The 26,677-nt window shown below is 44.3% G+C and overlaps 1 protein-coding gene across 1 annotated transcript in view; it reads right to left on the bottom strand.

The window, feature by feature from the left end:
- ca10a (carbonic anhydrase Xa) overlaps nt 1–26,474 on the bottom strand; it is a 173,890-nt gene extending 147,416 nt beyond the window's left edge. The window contains exons 1-2 of the mRNA XM_034559041.1: nt 26,414–26,474; nt 5,160–5,234 (exon numbers count right to left, since the gene is read on the bottom strand). Of these exons, the coding sequence (XP_034414932.1) occupies nt 5,160–5,234; nt 26,414–26,474 (136 nt within the window). The remainder of the gene's footprint in view (nt 1–5,159; nt 5,235–26,413) is intronic.
- Nucleotides 26,475–26,677: the final 203 nt, after the last annotated feature.

Raw genomic sequence — 26,677 nt, 5'->3', positions numbered from 1 at the left:
GGCTCTTCCTCTCTCCACCCTCATCCTGCTCCACAGCTCTGTCCAACGCTGCAGTCATAACCCATCACATCTACCCACCTGGGAGGCTTGCTGCCGGAATACGGCCGCACAAGAGGGACAAATGTACCCCAAACCCTGGGTTCTGTTGGCACACGGGGCTCCAATGGGAACTCATCCAAGTCTTTAGTAGTCAACTTGTTTTACTTTGCTTTTTTACGCACTTAACTAAGGAACAAGCGTACTTATTTCCCCAAAAAACCATAAACCAGAATGTTTTCTGAAAACGAAAAATCAAGTCGTTGTGTTGCCTTAATGCCGACCAAGTAAATATGAACGTCATATTCATGCAACGAGGGGGGCTGTGTGTTTCCTGTGAAGCACACGGATGTACGAAGGGAAAACCGACACGCCCTAGATGGACGCTCGAGGTCATCGTTTTGAAGCGTGGGGGCCACTGACCGAGCGTCAGTAGTTGGAGAGTCGGGTGCACTGTGCTGGGCTGTGAGGAGAACATAGCCGTGACGTCAGAGTCTTGTCGAGGGTTCAACGACTCGGCGGGAGCAGTGTGAACACGAGGACTACTGACTCATTCGTTCCAGAGCGCTTTGACCGTACCACACGGGCTCATTAGCAGAGGGACTTCACTCGAGTGGAAAACGTGGACAAAAGGTAATGAAAGGTTTGACGGTGCCGAGAACACTAATGAAGAAACGGTGGTCGGGAGTCAAAAGCTGTGAGCAAGTGGACCGTGAGTTAAAAATGTTTTGCCATCTCAGAAAATGAACAAATACAATTAACTAAAGCCAGTATTGTATGCACTCATTATCTCTAAATGTGGCCATGCCAACAATGTAAATGATGGGGGGGGGGGGGGGGGGGGGAATGATTAACTGTTTCCTCGCCAGAATTTGACTCCTGGCAGTTTGAAACAGCATTTAGATAGAAATTAGTTTGATTTTAGAAAAAAAAGAAATCTATTTTCATTGTGTGAATACCTCTCTATAAAGTAGAAGTTTCCATCCTCGAGATCTGACTTTAAGGTCCGTTCACTTTCCTGCGGTCGTACCCCGAGCTGCGAAATCAAACTTTGTGCTACTTCACGCTGGGTGGCTTTTTTTGTGAGACCGTTTGTAGAAAACGCAGAGTATTTGTCTCCAAAGGTATTGCCGACAACCACAAAATGTTTTGGTCAAGTTTCTCGAGGCTTTGGACTCGATGCGCTAGTATCTGAAAAGGTCCTGGCTGCTACAGCGCTATCACATCATCAGGGTATAAGAGACGAGGTGAGGCAGTGAAATCTGTGCTGCCGCATTCAGAACACACGTAAGGGGCAGAGGTACGAAACGAGGCCACAAACATGTCGCGTAATGCCACGCCGCAAGGTTTTAGTGGTACACCGTACAAGACCGCAGCATAAAACGTCTAAAAAATTTACAGATTTCGAAGAGGTTGCTCAGAGGTTGCTAGAAATCCCAGAGAGCGATAGAAATATGTTTGTTTTCGAAACCGACTCCAAAAGTTGGCATTGTAACACGTATTTAGTCATACAAATCAGGGATGAAAGGCTTCAATTCCTTTCCTGGTATTGAAGAAAGATGCACCCTCCATCAAAAGGTTTCCTTTGATGATCTCCTTCCATCCAACATTTGTTTTCCAATTTGTTCCGCTTGGTTTAGGAAAGACTTTGTTCTGCGGGTGAAGCATCGACATGCAGCAGGAACATTTTGACAGGATTTCCACGGCTCCTCTCGACAGCCTGAACACGAGAACTTAAAGGTGCACGCGACATTATTTATTTGATTTTTTTTATGTAAAAGATGTCGCGGGGCGACGTCGACCTGAGCAGGGAACAAAGTCGCTCCCCCATCTTTGCTATGGCGCTGTATTCCTGTTGCGCGTTTTTTTTTCTTTCTGGTTAAACAAAGACAAGTTGATTAAACGGTCCAATCACAGTGGAGGAGGGGGCGGGACAAAAGCCACAAAGACCGACCGTCATGTAGCCGTCTTCTAGAGGTTCGTTCCTAGGATGTTGCTACGAATCCTGAACTGAACGACAACAATGTAAAGACTCTTGAACCGACGTCCCCCAGAGCAAGTGGCCTTTTCTACCTCGCGCAGACATTTTTTTAAGTCTCTGGATTATCGGTATTATAGCGGCTGAAAAAAGATGGAGAAATAACACCAAAAAAAACACGAGTGTCGCCATCTTGAGAGCCGTGTGGAGGCAGTCCTTCAATCCGGTTTCAAATGAAGCACCTTTCATTTTTCATTTCATTTGAAATGTGTCCAATTGAAACGCTGCCACTGCAGGAGTCGAACTGCAAACATGGCGGAAAAAAAAAGAAGAAAAAAGCAAACGGGTCGGGGGTCACTCGACTCACACGGATCATCATGGCTCAGTCCTGATCCTGTAAATCCCCTGAGGGACTGTGAGGCCTAAAAACAACACGCATGAAATGCAGGTTGAATCCCTGTACGTATGATCACAATTCTGCTTTTTTCTTTAAAAAAAGGTTTGTTTAATATCTATTTTTGAAATATATGTATCATGCAAATACGTCCTAATGGCCTGCTTATGTCATGAAATACGGACTGACCCGCCGCATCGAATGACTGACAATCTGCAATCAAATCGATGATTCTGAGATTCTAATGACAATCTAATGGCTTATTGGCCGGCTTAATTGGAGGCTCGGTGACATCACGATAGGCTCGTGATGTCACTTTGGCGACACAGCAGGCGCTCGAGTTGCAAGTTGCTCTGCGCTTGTGTCAATTAAAGTTCAGCTGAATCATAAAAGCACACGGCAGACACAAACTAACGAGCGCGCAAATGAAGTAAATCACACGTGTCCCGCAAGCGCCGCTATTAATTAACGGTGAGACGAGGGGACTGGAATCAAACGTCTGAGAAGGACATGTGGAGGAGGGAGGAGGAGGGAGGAGGAGGGAGGAGGGAGGAGGAGGAGGAGGAGAAGAAAGGAGGAGGAGAAACATGATTAAAGGGTCGTTATATCTGACCTTGAACTGAATTGAAGGCCTATTGAGAGAGAGAGCTCAGGAAGGATAAGCAGTATTCCAAAAAGGGGGCGGCCCCGCAGTGACACCATTGCATTTGCTTTGCCAAGTTTGGGAGTACGAACATGTTAAGATGCAGTTTCTTGGCCCTTCGCTGGAGACTTTTTTTTTTTCCTCCAGGAAGAGAAATGGGTCCATTAACCGGTGGGAAGAAGAGGAGAGGGCTCTATGTTACCGCATTAGTGCTCCCAGTGAGGCACGAGCATCGTTTCTTATCACCTCGGCCGCCCATCTAACACATAGAGCTTCTGTTAAGAACCCCACCGTATTGTCAGATGAAGGAATATTAACAGCACTGATGGGTTTTGCTAAACGTGGAACAGCTTAAGTGTAGATGAAGAAAGGTGAGACGACACTCGACTGAAACTCCTCTGCCCAAATCTCGCAATCGCCACTCTGCTTCGTCCAAGTCGTGCGATAAGACTCGTGCTCAACATTATTTTGTGAAAACAACGACAACAACCGCCTTTCTCTCCTCTTTTTCGGCCCCGTCCCAGCTACTGAAAGCCTGCGGGGTGAAGAGGGGGATGCTCCGCGGGGCCGCGGCGGGTGTTGTGACGGCTCCAGCTGTTGCGCGGCGGCTGAGTAAAAGCCAGTGTGAGATCAGGCAGCAACAAACCTGCCGAGCGGTTTGGTGCCAGAGGGAAAAGGACCAAACAAACAGACGCTTGTTTAGGACCGCCTGAGTCAAGGCTGGGAAAGCCCGCTGAGCTTTGTGAAACAGACATCATTCAGGTGGTGAAGCCCAGCGGAAACCATATCTGGCTCTACAAAGACATGTTTTATTTTTTCTTTCTACTGGCCAGCAGGGGGCGACTCTTCCGGTTGCAAAAAGAAGTCTGGTTGTATAGAAGTCTATGAGAAAGTGACTCTCCTTCTCTCTTGATTTATTCCCTCAGTAAACATTGTAAACATAAGTTTATGGTCTCAATCTCTAGTTTCAAGTCTTCTTCAATACGGCGTGATGTTCATTTAGTAAATTATGATCCATTTAGAGTCAAACAGACCATAAAGCAGAGTATGCTTTAGGGGCGGGGCTACTGTGATAGAAAATGTAATTATTGCCTGGTGTGTTTTCGGCATAAGAATGACCTTTATTAATCATAAATGTTGACCCTGGCCTGAGCCCTTCGTTTGTTGTGTTATCAGTTGTACTGATACTGAGGAAGTCTTTATTAAGTTAGTTATGTAGAGCGTCTTTTTTTCTCTCTTCAGAAATAATCAACCATAAAGGGGAGTACGTTTTAGGGCGGGGCTACTGTGATTGACAGGTCACTTCCACTACTAGAGCTATGTAAGGTGGTAACTTCCATTCATTGGTTGATAAAGAAGTAAAGATGGCGACAGCAGAATCGCTAAACTCGAGGCTTCAAAGCGGCCGTCCACAAACCAATGGGTGACGTCATGATTACTACGTACACTTTTATTGGATTTATATACTTATGGGTTCCAATTGGCATTATACATTGTCATATTCATGTAATGTGTTTATGTAACTTTGTAATGCTGTTCATCTGGTCACATGACATCTATTCATCTGTCCATCCGGGGAGAGGGATCCTCCTCTGTTGCTCTCCTGAAGGTTTCTTCCCTTTTTTCCCTATCAAAGGTTATTTTTGGGGAGTTTTTCCTGATCCGATGTGAGGTCAAAGGTCAGGGATGTCGTATGTGTACAGATTGTAAAGCCCTCTGAGGAAAATTCGTAATTTGTGATATTGGGCTATACAAAATAACCTGAATTGCAGAACATTAGTTGAAAACATTGGCATCTACAAAGCTCCTACCTTTTACCTCCCGTCACTCTTAAAGTTAACCTTGAGTTCTTCCAGAGGCGAAAAGGTCCTCTGCTCCCCTCACTGTTCTACCCGTGTGCCCGTAAGGTACACACATCTCGTGATGCGCGACAACATGGGGCAAAAGGTGGCCAAGGAATGGCGCCAATCAATCGGTGACAAAGATCGTCAAGGGCGAAGGGGGAAATGACGCCGGCGGCAAGGTGATATCTTAAATATGTAATGCGCTCGCACTTTTGGGGTTGAGTGTGTTTGTGGGTGTGAGCTGCGTGCCGCTGCAAGGCTTACCTGGAACGAAGCTCCCCTGCACCACCTCCTTGTACGCCCACCATCCTTCGTGAATTTTGGGCGGATTGGGCTGTGCTGTGAAGAAACACAGGAACAGGGACATTAATCACTTCCATCAGAACATTCAGTCTAGAAGAGCAACAAAAAAAGGAACGCGGTCGCTGTTAAGGGTTTTCTTTCTTCTTTTTTAACCTTCTCTGCAGATGGGGTTCTCCTGGGACAAACTAGTGGCCAACAAGGCCTCCGATTGGAACTCAACCTTTGCCCCACGCACACACACACACACACACACACACACACACATATAAATGCATGCTGTCACGTTGTGTGAGGAAGGGGGAAGGAAGCCCCAGATCAGAGCAAAGGTGGTTCAGTATAATTGAGGTGACGAAGTAAAAGGTCTCAGTTCAGGGAACGAGTTGTGAACGACAATTACCCGCAGAGCCTTTGGGATAATGCTTTTTCTTTTCCTTTTTTTTTTAAACACCATAACATTGTCCTCTCCCCCTGTTCATGTTTCCACAAACGGCCGAGCGGGGCTGGAGGGGGGGGTCGCTCGTCTTTAATGGAAACAAAGCACCTCCTCCCTTCTCCTATCCGTTCATTCCAGAAGGGGTGGGCTCTTCTGGAATGAACGGTCCAGAAGGGCAATTATCTCGGGGGGGGGGGGGGGGGGGGGGGGGGGATGGGGATGTCCTCTGCTACAAGCTTTCAGTCGGCCTTCCCAGAAAAAATGAACCCTTTTTTCCCCCCCCGACGTGTTTTCTCAAAATGATAAAGTCCTCTCCCTTTTTTGAGGGTGAATGAACTTGAAGTAAACGCCACCTTTTGATCCGTCCCCCTGGCCGACCGAGCAGCAGCAGCGAGTGGGACTTCACGAGGACATTAAAGGGGGGCTCGTCCGCTGCCCCGGCACCGAAGCCTATTTCCTATTTCGACACAGGATGAAGTTGAGCTTTTTTTTCTTCTTCTTCCACTTTTTTGGACGAAAGAAAAAGAACGTGATCGCATTACTTGTTTAAAATTGCCACGAGTGCCACGGCACTGTACATCTAAATGTGGAAGCTGCCCAGGGGCCCCCGTAGGCCCTCCTCCCACAGGCTGCTCAGACCCCAGAGGTGCCCCCTCTTTTTGTAGCATACCTGCACAGCCCTGGTTACTTCCTGCCGCACAGCAAACACTCGTTGTCCAAACCGCACGGCGTTTTCATCTTGTTTTATGAGATAAGAGCTCGGCGGTAAGAGGAATAATGAGGTGTCAGAGAGAACAGGAGAATATATGTGTGTGTGTGTGTGTGTGTGTGTGTGTGTAAGAGAGAGAGCCCTTGGGATTGGAGCTGCTGTAAGTAATAATATAAAGGAGGTTCCAGGCCTGTGGACATGATCCTCTTACAAGTTACTGACAAATATTCAGATCTCCGTTCCTCTCTGCTGCACATGTGCACTGCGCTGGAGCCGATAATAACACAGTGTCCCTAAGACACAAACTAAAACACCCTTTTTGAATTGATAAGCCCGCTCTCCCCCTTATTTCAGTCTAATTAGACCGAGAGTGAAACAGTTTCATCACCATCAGCTTCAGACAGATTGCTGCCGAGCCACTACAGCGAGGGGTTCTGGACCCTTCATGATCCCCCTGGACAAACGGAGCAGTCGCCTCAACCGCGCCGCTAATTACAACCAAAACGACATTGACGAATGTGTAAATATATATTCATGAATGTATCCGTTTTCTAGGACGCGGCAAATAAAAGAAAAGTGAGAACGCCGTTTGCAGCGTAACCAAATGAAGAAGAAAAAGGGACTTTTCTAACTTAATAATTGATTTTGATTAATCATTTTTGAAAATCATTTTAAAGGCTATTAGGAATGTATTAATTATATTAGTATAGCACTGTTGTGCAAACATTTAGAAAATATATTGAATTGAATTAATTAGACTTTTTATTCACTATTATTAATTTCCTGATTTTGTCTTCAACTCATGAACAAGTAACATCATTATGAAATGGAATCACAAAATGCATTTTAAAAGCGAATTACAAATGTATTAATTATATTAGTACATTCATTTGGCCAATTGTCATTTAAAATGTTTAAAAATACTATTCCACTAAGTAGACCAATTATTTTTCTAAATCGCCTATTAATTTCCTTAATCCGTTCCCTATTTGTAATGGGATTACTCATGCATGATTCATGCTTACAAATAGTACTTTCTGTCACTCATTGAGAAGCATCTGCTGTGTAATATATATATATATATATATATATATATATATATATATATATATATATATATATATATATATATATAACCCGATCTGAGCAAAAAGGAGATTAGTTCATGAAGACTTAACTTCAATGGAGATTTGAGAACTTCAATTCATACGTATATACTTCTCCTTCAATATCAGTTTAATTCAACATGAACATGAAGCCTGTGGTAATTGTGGCGCGCTCTCCAGACTCCGTATCTCCATCGGGGGGAGCCAATAGGTGAGGCATAATCACTTCCTGTGGCTCATCACAAGAGAGAGAGAGCGAGAGAGAGAGAGAGAGAGAGAGAGAGAGAGAGAGAGACCTACACACACAAGCAGCATGACAAGCACCTTCTCATTTCTCACAAGGCTGTGGCCCCCAAACACACTTCCTGACATCAGCAGAAAGGAAATGCCTCCAATCTATGAAGGGAAAAAGGGAAATGCAGACGAGACGCTGAGCGGTGTGGGAGGAGGGGGGGGGGGGGGGGGATTGATGGATCACAATTTTAACATTTCATTGGGTCCCGGAGCTGTTTAGTCAGCGTAGGCACAGTGCAATAACGGCATGCCGTTTAAACTATTTAAACTAACTGTGTGTGTGTGTGTGTGTGTGTGTGTTAGAAGAGGAGAAGATGCTGCATGCTGATGAAGGATTTTAAGTACTTTCAAATGCGTTTTTTGGTTTGTTTCTGTTATTGCTCGTTGATATGACATTTTCCCCTGGATATGGTTACAAACGAGTCGGACGGGACAGTGCCAACAAAATAGTCTTCAGCTCAACAAACCTACGGCGAGTCACTGCTCGCCTCCCTGTGCAGTAAATCTGATTATTTATTGTTTTTAAAAAACAAGCTGCAGTCAGTAAAGACACAACAGGACCTGACCAGCCATCAGTGCTTTATTTAATTTAGTGGGACAGGTTTAAGAAATATGCTGAAAACCGACTGACATTAGCATAAGAAATGATGGCATTGTTGCTCAGTATAAAAGAATTTAAAAATGTTAAAAACACGTAAATATTGTCATTCAATTGTCATGCAGATTTGACCCCTAGAGCAGTTTCAGAGAGAACTCCAACATGTCTCGTGTGCTGAATAACACCGTTACAATGCCATATGTCAAGAAGAAATAAACGGCCAGTTATTTTGACCATTTATTTTACACATATTGTTAAACAATGAAATCTATATATCCAACATGTTTCCAAGCTGCCACAAGAGTTGGTCATGTCGACAAAATAAATACGGAGGCTCTACGAGGGCAGAATTGAACGCTGTGTACAGTATCTGTACACTTCAAACGGATTATTCTGGGCTGGATTTTAAATGACTTTTGTTGAAAGATCACCATTTTCAGCTTAGTTTCGGTTGCTTTTCCTGATGGAAGCGTTCGTCACGTGATGCGTTTAAGGACCCTCTGGAAGATGAAGCTCTGAGGATTATGTCAGCTTCTCACAGCATCCTGGCTCCATAACATCTTAGTTTTGGCGATTGTTTAAAGAAAACGTGCTTTTCCGTCCCGCCGGCAGGTCTTTGGGGTTCAGAGGGTTCATTCTTACTTCAGAAATGTCGCCAAAAAATACATAAAATTAGCTGCGTTTCCATCAACTGCTTCTGAAAACTAAAGGTTTTAACGTGTACCGGTGGCTTATTGGCTGTAAGCCACCGGTACACCAAGTAGAAGAAGAAACCATCTATGGAATGAAAAATGGAGAGGAATTTGTTTTTCAATGCAAGCTTTCATTTTATTTTCATGTCGACCATCGGACATGTTTTATCCGTTCTGGAGACAAAGACGATTTTAAATTTATATTTAGGGAAGAAGCCGACAGCAGAAACAGCTGATCTGTCATCTTATTTGGCGTTGGCGCTTCCATAATCCATTTGGCATCCATCAGCTGTGTTTCGACAAAAGGCAACAACCACCTTAAAAGAGCGTAACAACTTGTATCTAATCTCTCCCATTTCCATAATGTGATACTTAAAATGGTGTACCTTGAAGGAAAAACAGCTATTGAAGCTGTTTAATGAAGTGTGAATGCATCACAAGGCTGAATTGGGCAAAACGCTGAATCGGGTCAAACACCAGGAGAGTACACTGTTAACTGTAATATGAAGATGAAGTAGTGTCAATCCTGGTTTATGGATCATAAATGAAAACAAGATGGACTCCATAAAGGCTGTACGCATTACCCACTTCAAGTTGGACTGTTTGAGTGACGGTTGCTCTTGGAAAGCAAACCGCACTGAAAGGCAACACGTCCGTTCCGGTCAGAGAGGATTTCATTGGTTGGGACACATCCGAGGGGTGCGATGAAATATGCTGCTTCCTCAGGAATCAAACCGCCCTGTGTACAGGGGTAGTAACGGCACCGGGTCATTGGTTACGATCATCAGCCCTTCAACGTTGGTTGACTTATTTTTGTTTTAGGCTGAAGGAAAAACCATCGTGGTGTGGGTTATAATATGTGTAGTATGATTGTTTTGTTGAATAAGTAAAGTTATAACTTCCAATGTGTAAGTTACCTAACGTTGACTTGGTTTTATCACACGGGACACGAACAACGGTCTCTTGGGGTAAAGTCCTGTGTTTGTCAGACACGACCTCCACCCTACGGGGGACTCTCTCTCTTTACGCTGCCCGGGTTGCTCCGAGCGTCTAATAGTGAGGTGGATGTGTTCACGTGGGAGTGGGTTAAGGGTTTCCTCAGTGTGTCGCTGTCAGACTGACCAGTGGGAGGGGGAAGGGCTCGTCGTGGGAACTCGGCCCCTGCAGGTCGTGTGAAGTGGTCCGATCTATAGCCTAAATGTGAGGCTATTGACTCGCGTAGACTCAGAGGAAAAAAATAACAGAATCAATAATCTCCATTGTAACGTTAACACCTGTGTTTGAACCCGGGGTTTATTGGTCAGCAGCAGCTGAAGGTGAAGCCCGTTCACGTCCGGACTCACAGACAGAAGACACGCCGAGCTGTCGTCTTTCCAAAACGACACATTTCAAGAGCCAGTTGGACGAGAGGCAGATGTGTACTTTGTGTTTCTGACCGCCCGTCACAATGTCACACACAGACTCGTATGGCTGGCTCCGGTGTCAGTTAAACCCAATTAAAATGGGGTTGAAAGAAATGTCGCTGGATTGAAGAAAGGTCCTAGGAGTGAGCTAATTTGCTCTGGAAACTGAACCAAAATGCCCCCGTTGACGGGACGTGGAGTTAAGTGTCATCTTTAGTTGAGCAGTCGGCCGGGGGCGGAAGGTTCCGGTGTTATTCGGGTATCGTGCTGAGGTTTAACATTAACATTAAAGAAACATACCACTGAAACAGTCAACACATTCTAGTCCAACGCTATCTATCTGGCAGCTTTAGGTACAGTTCGTACTCAGTCCTTGTTTCTCTCTTTTCCTTCCTTATTTCATCTTATCTATATGCATGTATTCCTGCCATCTTTCATTATTATTTCCTCCTGTCTTATTGTTTTATTCCAGTGTCACTCATCACTTTCTTTACTTGCATTAGAGACATCAATAATATCACTTCCTTTAATGTTTGTTCCCTTCATATTTTCTTTCCCCTTCCTCTTTTTGTCTCCCCCTTCTCCTCTGCTACTTTCTTCCTTGTATCCTTCCTTATTCTTATCATCCTTTTGTGTTTCCTATTGTCTTTTTTTATTCCTTTTCCTTCCACTCATCCTTTCTTTTTTCGGACCTTTGTCCTTTCTTGCTTACGTCTTATTTTCCTTCCTTCCTTCCTTCCTTTCTTCAGTCTGTCTTTCATTCTTTTCTATCATTTGTTCTTTCTTTTTTCTGGTCCATGTGGAAACCATGAAAACCCCACAAAATCCAGATATTGGTTGTCAGCACCAAACTGTGCTCTAAGTACTAAAACACGTTCTCAGCCACGCAGGACTTATTGCTTCTTGTAACAGAACGTGTTCCATATTGCTACTTTGACCTTATTAAAGTAACGAGTACTTTTCTCTGCTCACAGTCAACTAATCACGTCGAGAGCAGACGGCAACCTCCGGTTCTGCTGAAGCAGTTCATGCTTTAGGGCGGGCTTACTATGATTGACAGGAAAGTGAGGAGTGGCGTAAAGATGCTGTCTTTAAGTCACTCCTCACTTTCCAAATATGGTAACCTCCCGTTTATAGGTTGCAAAAAAAATATGGCTGTAAAAACTTATGGCCGTAATTCAAGATGGCGACGGCAAAATATATGGGGGACGTCACCAAGACGACGTCGACTTCTTACATACGGAGTCTGGTCTCGGCCACATGAAAAATGACAACATACTTATGGGGCGGGTCCATTATTTTTTGGAGGTTTTGATATCATTCTGTAACTAAAATGAAAAACACTTTCCCCATATGACTTGAGGTCTATGTCCCGCTGCCCTTTCTGAGGGTTCTTCAAAGACACTAGACTCCATTGACAAAACTCTAAACTCTACTTCAAAACCAAATCTAAACTAACCCTGTCCGTTATTTCCAAACTCCGGGACACTTTGGTAACCTACGGCGCTGCTTTTTGCTCATGGAGGAGAGGCCGTTTCCATTTGAAGAAAAACAAAAAGGAGGTGCACGTACCACTGCGATGAACCCGGAACCACTTGAGAAACCTCCCGTTCATTCGTCATTCGTTCAAAACAACACAGAGCTTTGCTGTGGCGTTGTTTGGGGAAACCAGAAGGCCCCTCTCGAGCCGTATGACGGATCTGGATGGCCGAAGCCTCTTACTGACGCGAATCCTATTTAGCACAGCGCCGGCCTATTTTACACTCGTACTCGGGAGTCTGGCAGCTGGGTCGGCCGCATAAAGCCGAGAGAGAGAGACAGAGAGAGAGAGAGAGAGAGAGAGAGAGACTGCAAATAAACTGTTCATCTTCACATAATATCCAAATTCTTGGATTAATATGCATTGAAGGGCACAAGCAATCCTGAAGCCTGACCATGCAGAAAGAGAGGGAGGGCTGGGGGCTGCGACAGGGAGCGGGACAGGTACAGGCTCGGACGGAGAGAAAAAGAGAGGAACGATGGATTGGAAAAGGACAAGAGACAAATCTGAGAGCAGCGACATGCGTCTCTAAATTAAACTTGACCTTGCCAACAGCTGTGCCTACTGACAATTATCTCCCACCGAGCTCCTATTGGTGCCTCTCTTTAATAGCCCAGGCTGTGTGTGTGTGTGTGTGTGTGTGGGGCCGGTTATTGGTCTCTGTGTCACAAAGTAAAAAGATCTGGGCCTTGAAGACGGAATCAAACCAATTGGTTTCCTATCTAAAAATGCAGCGTGCAATACGGTGCACTAGTGCTACTGTGGGTTATGAGAAATAATAATAAATCTTTCCGACGATCCCCAAATGAATACGTGATGAATGCTTCTTTAAAGACATGTCTCATTTAAAATCCTGTTTGAAATAAACCGTTTGAAGTAACCAGATACTGTAAAAAGCATTAAATTCCTCAGCGCAACTCAAAATCGGGGCCGAAGAATGGGAAACGTGACGGGAGCAAAAAAGTTAAACGTTTTGACTTTCACCCAGAAAAAATGTCTGAAAGTTATCAATTCAATTCAATTTTCAATTCAGTTTATTTTGTATAGCCCAATATCACAAATTACAAATTTGCCTCAGAGGGCTTTACAATCTGTACACATACCCTGACCTTTGACCTCACATCGAATCAGGAAAAACTCCCCAAAAAGAACCTTTCACAGGGAAAAAAGGGAAGAAACCTTCAGGAGAGCAACAGAGGAGGATCCCTCTCCCCGGATGGACAGATGAATAGATGTCATGTGTTCAGACAATCCAGTCGACAAAGAAGCTGGCACAATGCTTGTTAACAAAGACCTGTTTTTTTCTCTTTTTATCATGATAAAATAATTCATTAGAATAAATTGTATAAGGACAAAACACTTTTTGGATTTGCCCCAAAAATGCTGACTAAATTATCTTGATGAATACAACTTGGCTCATTGGATCCAGAAGAGTCTCGGCCTGCCAGTCAAATCTGATTCACAATATCCAGGACTGTTTAGAGACACTGCAGAATTATTAAAATACAGCGTTTTTAGAATGGGAGAAAACAAAACATTAGTCCTGAATGCAAAACAAATAAAAGCGTCATGAAAGTGGCCGTTTTGGATGTGGAAACGTGAACAAATATGTTTCTCACCACAACAAACATATGCTTAAATGTCATGAGCACAGCACAAGGTTGGGTTTGAACTTCCCATTTCACTCCTCCGAGGCAGTTGTGAAACTCATTTTGAAGATAACAGGCCTCTAGAAGTGGTACCTTTGGGGTTGGGTCGGCTATGACTGACGGGTCTCTTCTCCCCGAGTCTGCTGGCTCCAAAACAAACATGGAGGAGGAGATGCCGGCAGCACCAGGTAACCCTAACGCCACTATATATGTTCTTCTGCACATTCCCAAAACCTCGGACTGATAATTTAAACGATACAACCGTATCGTTTTGGTCTCCTCAGCCCAAAGACATGATCTGATATCGGCTGAGACAAACTCTGTATCAGCAGAGTGGTGTTCTGTGTCAGGACGGTGTCAGACTGTTCCGGAGAGCCACAGAAGTGGCTGAGTGTTTTTGGGAAACTGGATCCGTCTCTGCAGGTTTGCATCTGGACGGAGTTGTCCCCGACCAATCTTTGAGCGAACTTGTACGCATTAGCAGTGAAGTCCTGTTGGATCATTCTGATGAACCCTCCCCTGGAGGCGGGGTCTCCAAGACAACCCGGCACGCTGGCATTTGACCGGCTGTGGCTACCTGAAGGCTCACGACACGCGCGAATGTCCCTCTGCAGGGCCGCTGTTTGGAGACCGCTGTGCTACGGGTAGCCATGGTAACGAGAATTCAACGTTGATTCATTTGTCGGGTAAGTTGCGTACTTAAGTAACAGCAATTTTGTGAACAACGATCTTTTTCCAAACCTAATGACGTATTTCACGATATTTCTCCAAACCTAACGACGTATTTCACGATATTTCTCCAAACCTAACGACGTATTTCACGATATTTCCCCAAACCTAATGACGTATTTCACGATATTTCCCCAAACCTAACGACGTATTTCATGATATTCTCCCAAACCTAACGACATATTTCACGATATTTCCCCAAACCTAACAACGTATTTCACGACGTATTTCACGATATTTCTCCAAACCTAACGGCGTATTTCACGATATTTCCCCAAACCTAACGACGTATTTTACGATATTCTCCCAAACCTAACGACGTATTTCACGATATTTCCCCAAACCTAACGACGTATTTTACGATCTTTTCCTGAAGTCAACGTTTGTGCGAACAAAAGAATAAGGAACACACAGCAGGCTATAGGACAGGTGGAATATTACAGCTTTTCTTTTTCTTCTAAATATAATGACATAATGATATTTGAGTTCTCAGAATTGGACATCTTGCTATGAAACACATGAGCTATGAAAGTCCAGGTGTTTCTGCAAACATTTCAAATACATGAACGTATTGATGAGACATTCAAAGAAGTTACTTCCATACTAGAACCAGAAGAGGAAGGGAGGACGACACCCCGCCTACACGCATTGATTCAGCAGGAGACATTTGATCTCCAGGAGAATAAGTATTTGAAAGTAACACCGAACGCCAGTCAGCCTTGTTAAAAGCATATTCTGGTATATTCCATATTTAAAAAATTGTCACCTGCAGCCTAAATTTAGCGATTTCCCTTCCAGCTATAAAATAAAAAGATTAAATTAAATAAAATTCAACAGCTCGAAATGGATGCGCTCGAAAATAATACATCCCCCCTCCCAACTTGAAACAGACACCTACGCCCTGTGCTTTGCCAACTTGTCCCACTTCACATTTGTAAAAACGTCGTCGCCATTTCCTTTCCCTCCAGCGGGTGCCACGAATAACAAGAGTGCACTGCGGTGGCCTCACACGCGCCATCACAATAAGTCACTTCTTTCCACGCAGCAGCAGAGTTTGGCCCTCGATATATAAAACAGGAATCACAGAAATAGATGCAGGATGTGTGTTTGTGTTTTGTTTGTAATTATAGCCTTAGTGTGTCTGACATTGTACACTCTCCTTTATTCTTTCCGTCTGCCTCGCAAAAGCACTTTTTAATTGCCAGTTTTGTAAAGTGCGACGTAAATAACCTTGTATTATTATTCTTGTTATCATCATGATCATTATCAGATTAACGGATTGAACCTTCATTGCACAACACATGACTAATAGCCTCCAATCCAGCGCTAAATATTACAATTATACTGACAAGTTTTGTGCGCGTTTGTGTGAGCCAATCAGCTGTTTGATCAGGCGACAGCCGGGCGTCTCCTCGCGCCCCGGGGTCTTCCCTAAAGAAGCCGCGGAGGAACAGCCTTTAAACCCACTGGGACAACCAACCTCATCGGGAACATTTTTAGGCAAGGCAAGTTTATTTATAGAGCACAATTCAAAGTGCTTTACAGCTACATACAATTACAAAAAGGCAAATAAAATCATTCCATAAAAACATAAAAATAATAATATATTGATTATTTTAAAAGCGAAGAGTGCATATAAAATACTTTTAGTTGTCAAATAGAACCGTTTTCAGCCTGGATTTAAACATGGTCAGAGGCCTGTCTCACATCTTCTGGAAGACTGTTCCAGATTTGAGCATAAAAGTGAAACGCCGCCTCCCCGTGTTGAGTCCTGACTCTGGACCAGCAGGAGACCACTCCCCGAGCTTCTCAGAGCCCGAGATGGTTCATATGGCTCTTTTATATTTTTTATTTATTGATCTCGTGCTGCTCCAAGAAATCTCTCTCTGACGCCGACTCCTGCTGATAACCGGGCTAACGGCTAACGGCTAACGGCTAACAGCTAACGGAGGTCGCATAGACTTGCATTATGATGCTCTCCGTTGAAAATGACTACATTATACCGCTGTCATGACGCGGTCACGTGTGACCTTGTAAAAAGAAAGTTTTGGGCCAAATAGAACCAACAAATACTTCTGATACTCGACAACATCAGACTGAAGTACTGACCAAACACGGCTGTGTGTGAGCACCGGTGTGGATTATTCAATGAGGTCCGATGACACCTGGGTTGAAACACCAGCTCCTCCTCTGATCGGCCCCGCCCCCTTACTGTGGAGCTCCCTCCCCCCTCCATCATATGCAAACCACTCCTGCTTCTTGCTGCGGGACACACATCTGCACAGGATTATCAGATTAGCAGCTGGAGATTTTCCCTGACGGTGGCCTGTGTGTGTGTGTGTGTGTGTGTGTGTGTGTGTGTGTGTGAGACGGAGAGAGTGAATTGGGGCACATGGATGTCCCTATTTTGCCTGTGAAAACTCACTGTCAACCTGCACAGTGTGTGTGTGCGTGTGTGTGTGTGTGTGTGTGTGTGTGTGTAACCAGCACAGTCGCCCTCATCTCCGTCTCACTCATTTTGCGCTTTCGACTGCGTCGTTCCTTCACACACACACACACACACACACACACACACACACACACATCTATCCCTGTGGTAAATTACAGCTGGTGTGGAGGTCGTCTCACTCCGACTGGCTGATAGACTTCAGATTCCTGAGCAGCAGCTGTGATGAGCTATGGCTGCTCGGGGACAGGCAAGGTGGTCACACGTATACACACACACACACACACACACACACACACACACACACTTATACTACTATATACTTGTGAGGACTTCTTATTGAAATCATCCAATCATGAATCCTAAACATTAACAACCGTACCGAAACCGTCCTTTGTCATCTGTAGTGGTTCATTTGCATGAACACACACAATCCGGAATGATTAGGAAATGAATGGTTGCATTTCTATTGAAAATACTTCAAAATGCTATAATGTTTCATGTCGTGGACCTTGAGAAGGCTGAACTTTGGCTCCTTACGAGTGCTGAAGGCAGACTCAGGAAGGGGATTTGAACAGAAAGTGGATGAGGGAGTGATTGCAGGTGGCTGTTTTCCCGGTGGCATATGGCCGGGCTGCTGGAGACACGTGTTATTGTCACGAATACACCGCAGGCCTCTACCCCGTGATTTCATCATCCCATTTAAATTTCTAAGCTTCCCCGAAATTTTCTAAGCTTCCCCGAGGGCACGTTTTTTTTTCTCTCTCTCTCTCTCTCTCTCTCTCTCTCTCTCTCAGGCTAAAAAAAGGTTGGCATGTGATTATCTGAGATGGTCACAGTTGCTCACAAAATGAGGTTCAGCGAGAGGGAAGCAGAGCCACTTTAGCCCTCTGAACCCCCCACAGGCTTGGGGGGCGGCCTTGATTTCCACTGCCTTTCCAAAACCCCAATAGTCCAAACAACGTCCCCATTGGTCTAACGGCCATTGTTCACAAAATACATGCTCCTCTTGCAACAAACAGAAACACGTGGATTATTGTTATGCAGCATATCGTCGAAACATTCACAATGTATTTTCTGTGGCACAGACATGATCCACAAATAACATTGCAACCATAGCCTGTATATAAGAAGTGGACGTAGGGGAAGCCACCCATCGGTTTGTGGAGTGCCGTTATGGCGCCATCTTGGATTTCTTTGGTTCTGGTCGAGGCAGAGTAGGGCGGGTCACACCTGTGCAATAATAAGAAAAGGAAATATTGCACCTGGAAAAGTCATGTGCTTGTTGTTTTTCTTCTATGTTTAGTTTTTGCAGGGAGAGCGTGTGTTTCTAGAGCAACGGGCGTTCGTCGTCTGGTTAATGGGCCGTTCAGAAAAATGTCCCATTGGACCGAAATCCCATTTGTCCCACTATCGGGGCTTCGGGAATAACGTGGTGGCTTTGCACCAGGAAATGAAAGAGGAAGAGGAGGAGTTCCACGACAGGTCATCAAACGTGCACAGGAAGACGTCCCTCTGCCCGGCTGACACGCCTTTAGCACAGCACTGCTACTGTAGCGCTGAGGCTGACAGCACAAACAGGCTATTCACGGCGTGCCAGGGGGGGTTCTCAAAGGAGCAGCTCCTGTTTATGCTCAGCAAAAAAAGAAGAAGAAAATAACCAGAAAAGTGGAAAGGATGCAGAGAAAAGCTTTGTGGTTTCTCTGCATGTGTCTAATGAATTAGCATTAGACACATTATTTCAGAATTATGTATGGAGGCGTTCCTCTTGGGACCACATGGACAATTAATTCATTTTTTACTGCTTTTGTTGCTTTTTTTTGGGGGGGGGGGGTCAAGGAAGAAAAGAAATGACAAGAAATGTCAATTTGAACAACCACGTTCACTTTTAGAAGTCACTTTCTTGAAGAGCCAGGAACATCTTTGAGCATCACAAGCTGTTTTGCCAGAAGTCCCTAAAGACAGAGGCCAACGTGAGGGTCCCGAGACTCAATGACCACCTATGTTTCTGTACACATGACATCTATTGCTTCTGTCCATCCGGGGAGAGGGATCCTCCTCTGTTGCTCTCCTGAAGGTTTCTTCCCTTTTTTCCCTGTGAAAGGTTATTTTTGGGGAGTTTTTCCTGATCCGATGTGAGGTCCTGGGACAGGGATGTCGTATGTGTACAGATTGTAAAGCCCTCTGAGGCAAATTTGTAATTTGTGATATTGGGCTATACAAAATAAACTGAATTGAATTGAATTGAATTGAATGTTTAAACGCAAGTTGAATAGGGCTGCAATTGATCATTATTTTCATGATATAATTATTAAATTGCTAAATTTATCCTGAGTCCAAAACCCAAAGATATTCAGTATATAATTAAAACATGTAATAGATTTGAAGACATTTTCATTTAGAAAAAGGCTTAAAAGGGGCTAAATGCATTTCAATCAGGAGACACTATTTAGAGTTTAACAATAATTTATTACAATTGCATATTGAAATAGTGCAAAGTCTCTGATTGGTTCATTCATCGTGCACGCCCCTAATCAGCTGATGGAGTAATCGCTGCAAGACTAAGAGACTGCTTATGAATGAACCAGAGTGTAAAGAGTGTCTTCCTGGCTGAACTTTTGCTTGAGCCACATAATAATAGATAAATAATTCAGAGCATATCTATTGACTCAACATGATGCCAGCTCAGGTCGACATTAATCCCTATAGTGGCATGGTCACGTTACATAATAACAGTTGTTAGTTGCCAGTTCATTCTGTGGCCAACGATTCATTGACTTTTTGTTGCAGATCTACTTTAAGAACCTTTTTAAATCAAAGTCAAGTCTCAAAGTTTCACGGGCAAAGTCAAATAGTTGGTGTCCAGTCGTTTCAATATTACCAGATGAAAACACTAATCTGACATTGGAATGGGTAAAGATTAGTGTGCGAGACATAAATATCAAGCACGTTGCCGATGCCGACTCAAATCGACTTCAGATAACAGGCCGATCCATTCAATTCACTTCTGTGTTTGTACCATTGTTATATCTAATATTTAAGATTGTGTTTTACTAAGTTGCTGGTGTATGATTTATTATTTAATAATAAATAAACAAGTCAGTCAATTGGTAATCATGTATTCATTCGTTTGGTTGGACAAAAAAATAAAAGAAGCAATGTTTGGGTGGAGCCTGATGTTATCTTACTCATTAAAGAGAGATCCCAGTTGCTTCCACACGGTGAGGCAGACAGCTTATGAAGTTATAACTGATATTGGATCAGTACTCGCTATTGGCCGATCTCACAGCCCAGGTTTCGCTATCGGGACTGAAATAATGGGAGTGATGCATCTCTAGTTTAAAGACTGATCCCAAAAGGTTGAATCCGTCACACAAGCAGGACGTCGGTTCACAGACTGCCGTTATGACGCCTCGAGTTTTGGCGTCGTGCTCGTCGCCATCTTGGATTTTTGCAACCAGCGAACATAAGCGGTGGAGGAGTGACGGAAAAAAAAAGAAAAAGAAGGCATCTCTGTGTCTGAACAGATGGGAGGCCGGCAGACAGAGCTGTTTACCTGGCACATGGTGTGAAACCCGGTTTAGGACTGGCTTTCTGAGCAGAGGAAGCACACAAATACTGCGGGGAAAGAAAGAAAGAATAAAGATGCCATGAAAAGGAGCGGTACAAACCCTCTGAGTGTGTGCTCACGGCACAGCGACAAACATATTCCTGCTCTGGCCTTTAGCCAGAAAAGAAATAGACTGAGTAAAAACACACAAGTCTTTATAGATCTGGCCACAACTGGAGTCCGATGAAAAAAATCCATATTCATTTATTCTTTTCTCCTCCTCCACAGACTCTTCTGCTCATCTGGTTGGTCGGACTTTCTGATGTTTGATTTGGTCATTAGAGCACAGATCCAGCCTGAAGGCAGACGGATAATTTTCATCATGGCAGACAGTTCCGTCAATACTTGTGGGCATTCATAATTATATCTCCCTAGTGCAAACTAGCTAACTGAGGCTCTAACCAGAGCAGCCTGAGCCAACACTGCCAATAAACAACGCGGATTATTGATCTTCAAACATCATTTGAGTCAATTAAATGCCATGGGCCATTTAGAAATCACACCAGTGATGTTCACGCCTTGTTTGTGTCCAGTGAAGACATCTTTGACTTCTTTTACCTTAGTTGTGTTACCCAACGTGCTCAACCAACAGTAACACAACCAGCTTCCTTCTTTTAAAGTGTTTTGTTTTTAAAGTCCTTATTTCAACCCCGAACCACAATCTAACGAAGTAAACCTACGTTTAAAGGTTTATTGAGAGAGACTGTGTGCATGTAACGAGCGGTACATGTTGTATAGAACATTAATTTGCACTCTGACCGACTCCTATTCAAGGAATGCATTTCCATACCCTGTACAAGCCTCTTTCAATCAAATAAAAAAGTATCTGTATCCATAGCAATATTGGTGATTCTGGCCCAAGGATCTCTTGATCTGAACCAGATGTAGTGGTATGACCCAGCTCTGGTTTGAGGCATATAAAGCAGGGGGCCAATAGGGGCCAACAGGCTATCATAGCCCCTGGGCCCCGTATTGGATCAATCTGGCCCTGCTTTACACCAATAACACTGTTTCATATTCATCATCTGTTCATGCTGCCTCTGTGGAATACCACATAGACAGATGTAAGGAGAAGAAAAAAAAAGAAGAAAAAAACGTTCATGCATTAGAAATGAAGCTTCCTCCTTCGTGGCTATTATTGAATTCAGCTCCGAGCGTTCCATATGCAGGCCCGTGTAACATCAAAGCACCATTGTCAGATAACCATGGAACCAGGTTTTGTCATTAGCGATCAGTGATGTAATGGCAGCGTCAAGATAATTACTTGCCATTAGTTCCCACTTTCGGGGGGAACCAACAGCAACAACACTCACCCGAATTAATGATGTTGATGAACAAATTTGGGACGAAATAAAGGAAATAAAAGATATCGACCAATCAGAATGGAGGACGAGGCTCCGGAGAGGAGGCCCTGGATGAGACTGACCCAACGCTGACATCGGGCCTGGCAGGCCCCCCCGCACACACCCCTCCCGCCGGAGTAATTTACAGCAAAGGGCAAACAATGAAAATGTTACAGGGAACCGTAGTGCTGAAGAAAAGAAATCCCCACACCACCTGACCTCTGACCTCGGGCCTTATGACGGATCCAGATTTCTGCCTCCGGCCCGATGCAGAATCGAGGGGAACTTTGTGTGTGGCGCTGCAAGCATCAAATTACATGTTTAAAAAGTCCCTCTACAGCAGCATTTCTGTCCAGAAATAATGACCCGATCACTGCACAGACGTCACAAATCACAGACGTAATAGTCCCAGACCGCTGAGGCGGTCTCCCTCGTGGCCACAACACCGGAGCACACTCCACTTCCAAAGCTATGTGTTTCCCACTCGCTGTTTTTACGCATTCAGCTCATTAAATCTGTTATACAGGCTCAGGACCGAGGGGGAGGCCGACAGACAGAATCCTGTACAACCAGGACAGAAACGACAAAAAAGGAAAAGAAAAAAGAGATCAAAGAGGGAAAGAGGAGCGACGCCACCGGTATTAAATCGTCATATTACTCAATTTATGATTCTACCTCTTCACTCTTTTGGGAATGTAGTGGAAGACAAATAAAAACAAAAATAAAAAATAAATAAAACATGCGTTTAAGTGTTGAAAAAAGGAATACATTCTCCTGCCCCATAAAGTAGGCTAATGAGTGAGTGCAATGCGATTCACTGCCAGTCAGTAGTAGCTGCCGTGCTGTTCGTTTTGAATACTGTGCATCTGAGCAATAAAGTATTTTTGTGAAAAATCTCGTAACAATTTTTTTTCACATTTACAGTTTTATTATTTTGCTGGGTTTTTTTTTTCCTCTCCCATAAACCACCAAAAACTGGGTCACATTCTTTTGTATGTGTTCACACAGTCGGACGATAAAGCTCTGATACGTCAGAAGCAGGACGATTGTAGCTCTTTCTCCGTCTTCAGAAAAACCACCTAAGGCTGCCCCCCCCCCCCCCCCCCCCCCCCCAATGGAGTCGGTACCCTGCTCACGGTCATTGGAGCCGAGCTCTGCCTCTTGATTACATCACGGATTAGGAGTCTCGAGCACCGAGGGGACTTTTCGTGTCCACGATCCACGCTCAACTGCGAGGGGATAATAGCCTTCCCTTGAAGTCTGGTCTCGCCGCATTACCGTGCCTCGCGTAGCTTCACCTGACATTAACGCTACGCCGCAACAATTGGCTGAGCTCCTCACAGACCCATGTTAGTGTGGAGCGCGATGGGGAAGGAAAAAAAAAAAAATGACAGACAATCCCAAGCATCACCGGAGGAAGGCTGTCGCTGGAGGACGTGACTCACACGACAAGTACGAATGACACACGCCGGTGTTTTTCCTTTAACAAATCAGCACGTCCACACGAATGCTTCGACTACTCCGGCTCAAAGCAAGTCCTCGGACCAAAAGAGGGAACGAGCCTAGACGAGCAGCAAGGCAAAGAAAAGAAAAAAAGTCCTTGTTAAGAGAGGAAAAGACAGGAAAATCCAGGGAGCTATTGAGCATGACAATTCCTTCTGGACTCTCCTCAAGGTGCCCCCTCACTCGCGGGTGACGAAGATTTCCGATCGTCCATTTGAGTCCGGAAAGTGCTCGGAAACAAATGAAATACGCTGCAAAGCTAAGAGCCATGACGACATACTCCGTCAAAATGTAGTTCAGCTGTGTGTGTGTGTGTGTGTGTGTGTGTGTGTGTGTGTGTAAAAACACAATTGGTTCAAAATGAAAGCAGCCGAAAGAAAGGCCTAGGTATTATGCTTATGTATTGTGTTAGATTTAGAGAAACAGCAGATCCTACACTTCCCATAATGCAACACGATAGCGTCATTCATTAGACCTTCCCTGCCTCCTCGTTTAAGATCCACAACTGAAAAAAGTTCAGCGTGTAACATCACAAGGTCCGTCTCTGCAGCACGGGGGCGTGCCGAATAAACAACATGAAAATGGGAAGAAAATTATAAAGTATGCTGCTTTTTTTTTTTTTTTGCACTGTAATGGGGCGTTCACACCAAACGCGTTGCGAATTTTTTCGACTGAGTAGATCCCAGTCAATGCACAGACGCGAATGGTTGAGAATTATGCCGGAGTTGAAATATTTCAACTTTGGCAAAACTTAAAGCCAATCAGCGTTGAGAAGCTCCGCCCCCTGGCTGCTGCTGCTCTAGTAGTAGTAGTCGGTGAAAGTCAAGCTGTGTGAGCCTAGGGATGATGTTATGAACCCAGACACGAGGGCGTTAGATGTTCCGACGTTTATGGGATGTCCACAACAAGTATAAAGCAGAACTGTTTTTTTACGGAGACAAGCCACGGAGATAAACCACGCCCCCTTTTCGTGAATGGTTGCGAATGACGCGAATGAACACAACTTGTCTGGAGAACAAACTGACGCGAGTAAAGCGTTGGAAATATTCGCAACGCATTTGGTGTGAACGCAGCATAAGAGTCAAGAGCGTTCTTTGTGAAGAAACCCGCCCTGGTTGTGTAAAGACCTCGACTCTCGCACAAAACTGAAAGCTTATTTTTTTTATTAAAAAGGGGAACACCACCTAAATTAAGAATTCCAATATGTTATGTCTAATCTATTGCAAATATATTTTTAAAAAGTTGCAAACAAAAATAAAACGATGGCAGGCTCATACATTTGTTTTTTAAATTTTTTAAATACAGCATCTTTGTCTATGGAGCAGTTCAGCACTTTAAACTTGCCGGCATCAAACATTTGAGTTGTAGGGCCTAAAGGGAGTTCATGTTAGCTTATACATTTGGATCGTCTTTGACGATGAATTTTTTTTAATTTCTGTAGTTCCCCTTTAAGAAAATTACACATTGACATGGGGGAGCTACAGTTCAGAATATTTCACAACTACAAAAATCACACTTCAAATGGCGCTCCAACCGTCAACAGTCAACCACGCTTTCGCTCCGTGGACTGATGCTAACATGCACTGATGCTAACATGCACTGATGCTAACATGCACTGATGCTAACATGCACTGATGCTAACATGCACTTCCTGCGGCCTCACGTCCGAGGACGTGACGCAATAGACCGAGAGATGATCATTGCTCATCTGAGTGAGATAGCATTCATGCTAGCACACACACACGCTATCATCCAAATGAGCAAAACTACAACATAACTCACTCAATATTAATCACAATATGAAAAAACGAGATAGAGACACACCTCGTATTGTTTTTCAAAATAAAAGCACCAGCCAGTATAGTGTTACTAACGGGGTAAAAATAAAAGACAAAACATGAGAAACAATCGATTATCTGTGGTTTTTATTGGCACGGTGCATATATTCATAATGGAAGCCATGTCTGGGGGTGTTTAAGGTAAAACCCAAGGGATGAAAGTCAGTGGTTGAACGAACACACTGCATCGAATCTCTTTTCAACAGAAGTCATGAACGCCACGCCTAACTGCTCATACACTGTGCCCGGTCGGTTAAAACGTGCTCTTACGGAATCAAACACATTGTCGGGTGCATGGGGCGGAGCCGCTGACGCACGGCGGTTGTCACGTAAACCCCACTCACCTAAACCCTGCGGGCCAAGGAACAGACGTGCGTAATGCGTAATGCGTAAATACGGTGGATTACGCACGAGCTGGTTTTCACTGTAGTGAATTCGCAGAAAGTCTGTATCCGGTGTTCTAATTTGATACATTATGCAACTTAAGTATCCAAAATGTCGCCTTTTTTCTGTGCGTCGGTGCGTAAACAAAGCATCTGCCTAACCTAACTCTTGTATGATTGATCATATAATAATGTCATATTTAATACGTAGTTTAAACACTTAACAGGAGCGCGTCGTAACTTCGGCCCGTTGCAAAGTCACGCGTCCGCTGAGTCGGTTCCGCCCCTCATTGATAAGTGCTTGATCTGCCTGCGCGGCGCACGCGCGCACGACATACTCCGGTGCGCACAACCGTTGTTTCTGATCATAACTGTGACGGAGCGGAGCCCGGAGACTTCACGATGACGGAGAGGATATGCGGTGGTGGAGAGAGGGGCAACGGAATCCATAATCCATAATGTTCACTGTGGTTTTCTTTTTTTTTGAAGCCAACCCATTTCACGCGTGCGTCAGAAGACTTGCGCATCCAGTCCTGGAGGCTACTGTCTTGAGTCACACGCGCACGCACGCACACAAGCACACACACATACGCACACAGAAATATCTATAACCAAAGACTAACTGGGGGTACATTTCGCAGTTGTTTTCCTCTCTCTCTCTCTCTCTCTCTCTCTCTCTCTCTCTCTCTCTCTCTCTCTCTCTCTCTCTCTCCCTCTCTCTCTCTCTCTCTCCACCTGCCACAGCGCGCCCCGACATGCATTTCCTATAAATGACCCCCCCCACACACACACACACACACACACACACACACATCCACACAAACCACACTCAGTCCCAATCATCTCACACAATTTCAGTGAAAAGTAAAACTAATTGTAAAATAACACTCATCAGATGCACCTGCCCCCCAAGAGACACCAACGATGCCCACAACTCACCTGATATGCAGACGATAACATTGGCATGAAGAATGAACAATATTTCCCAAATTATATCCATCCTCTGTCTTCATTCCACGTGCATTACGCACAGATCAGAAAGATTCAAAAGAAGAAAAACGGGGCTTTTTCTTTTTTTCTTCTTCTTCTTCTTCTTCTTTTCTTCTTCTTCTTCTTCTTCTTCTTCTTCTTCTTCTTCTTCTTCTTCTTCTTCTTCTTCTTCTTCTTCAGTTGCGGATGTCCTGTCGTCTCAGGCTGAATCCA

The sequence above is a fragment of the Cyclopterus lumpus genome, chromosome 19, assembly GCF_009769545.1.
Source record: "Cyclopterus lumpus isolate fCycLum1 chromosome 19, fCycLum1.pri, whole genome shotgun sequence".
NCBI lineage: Eukaryota > Metazoa > Chordata > Actinopteri > Perciformes > Cyclopteridae > Cyclopterus > Cyclopterus lumpus.
This window is presented reverse-complemented; position numbering and strand designations above follow the sequence as displayed.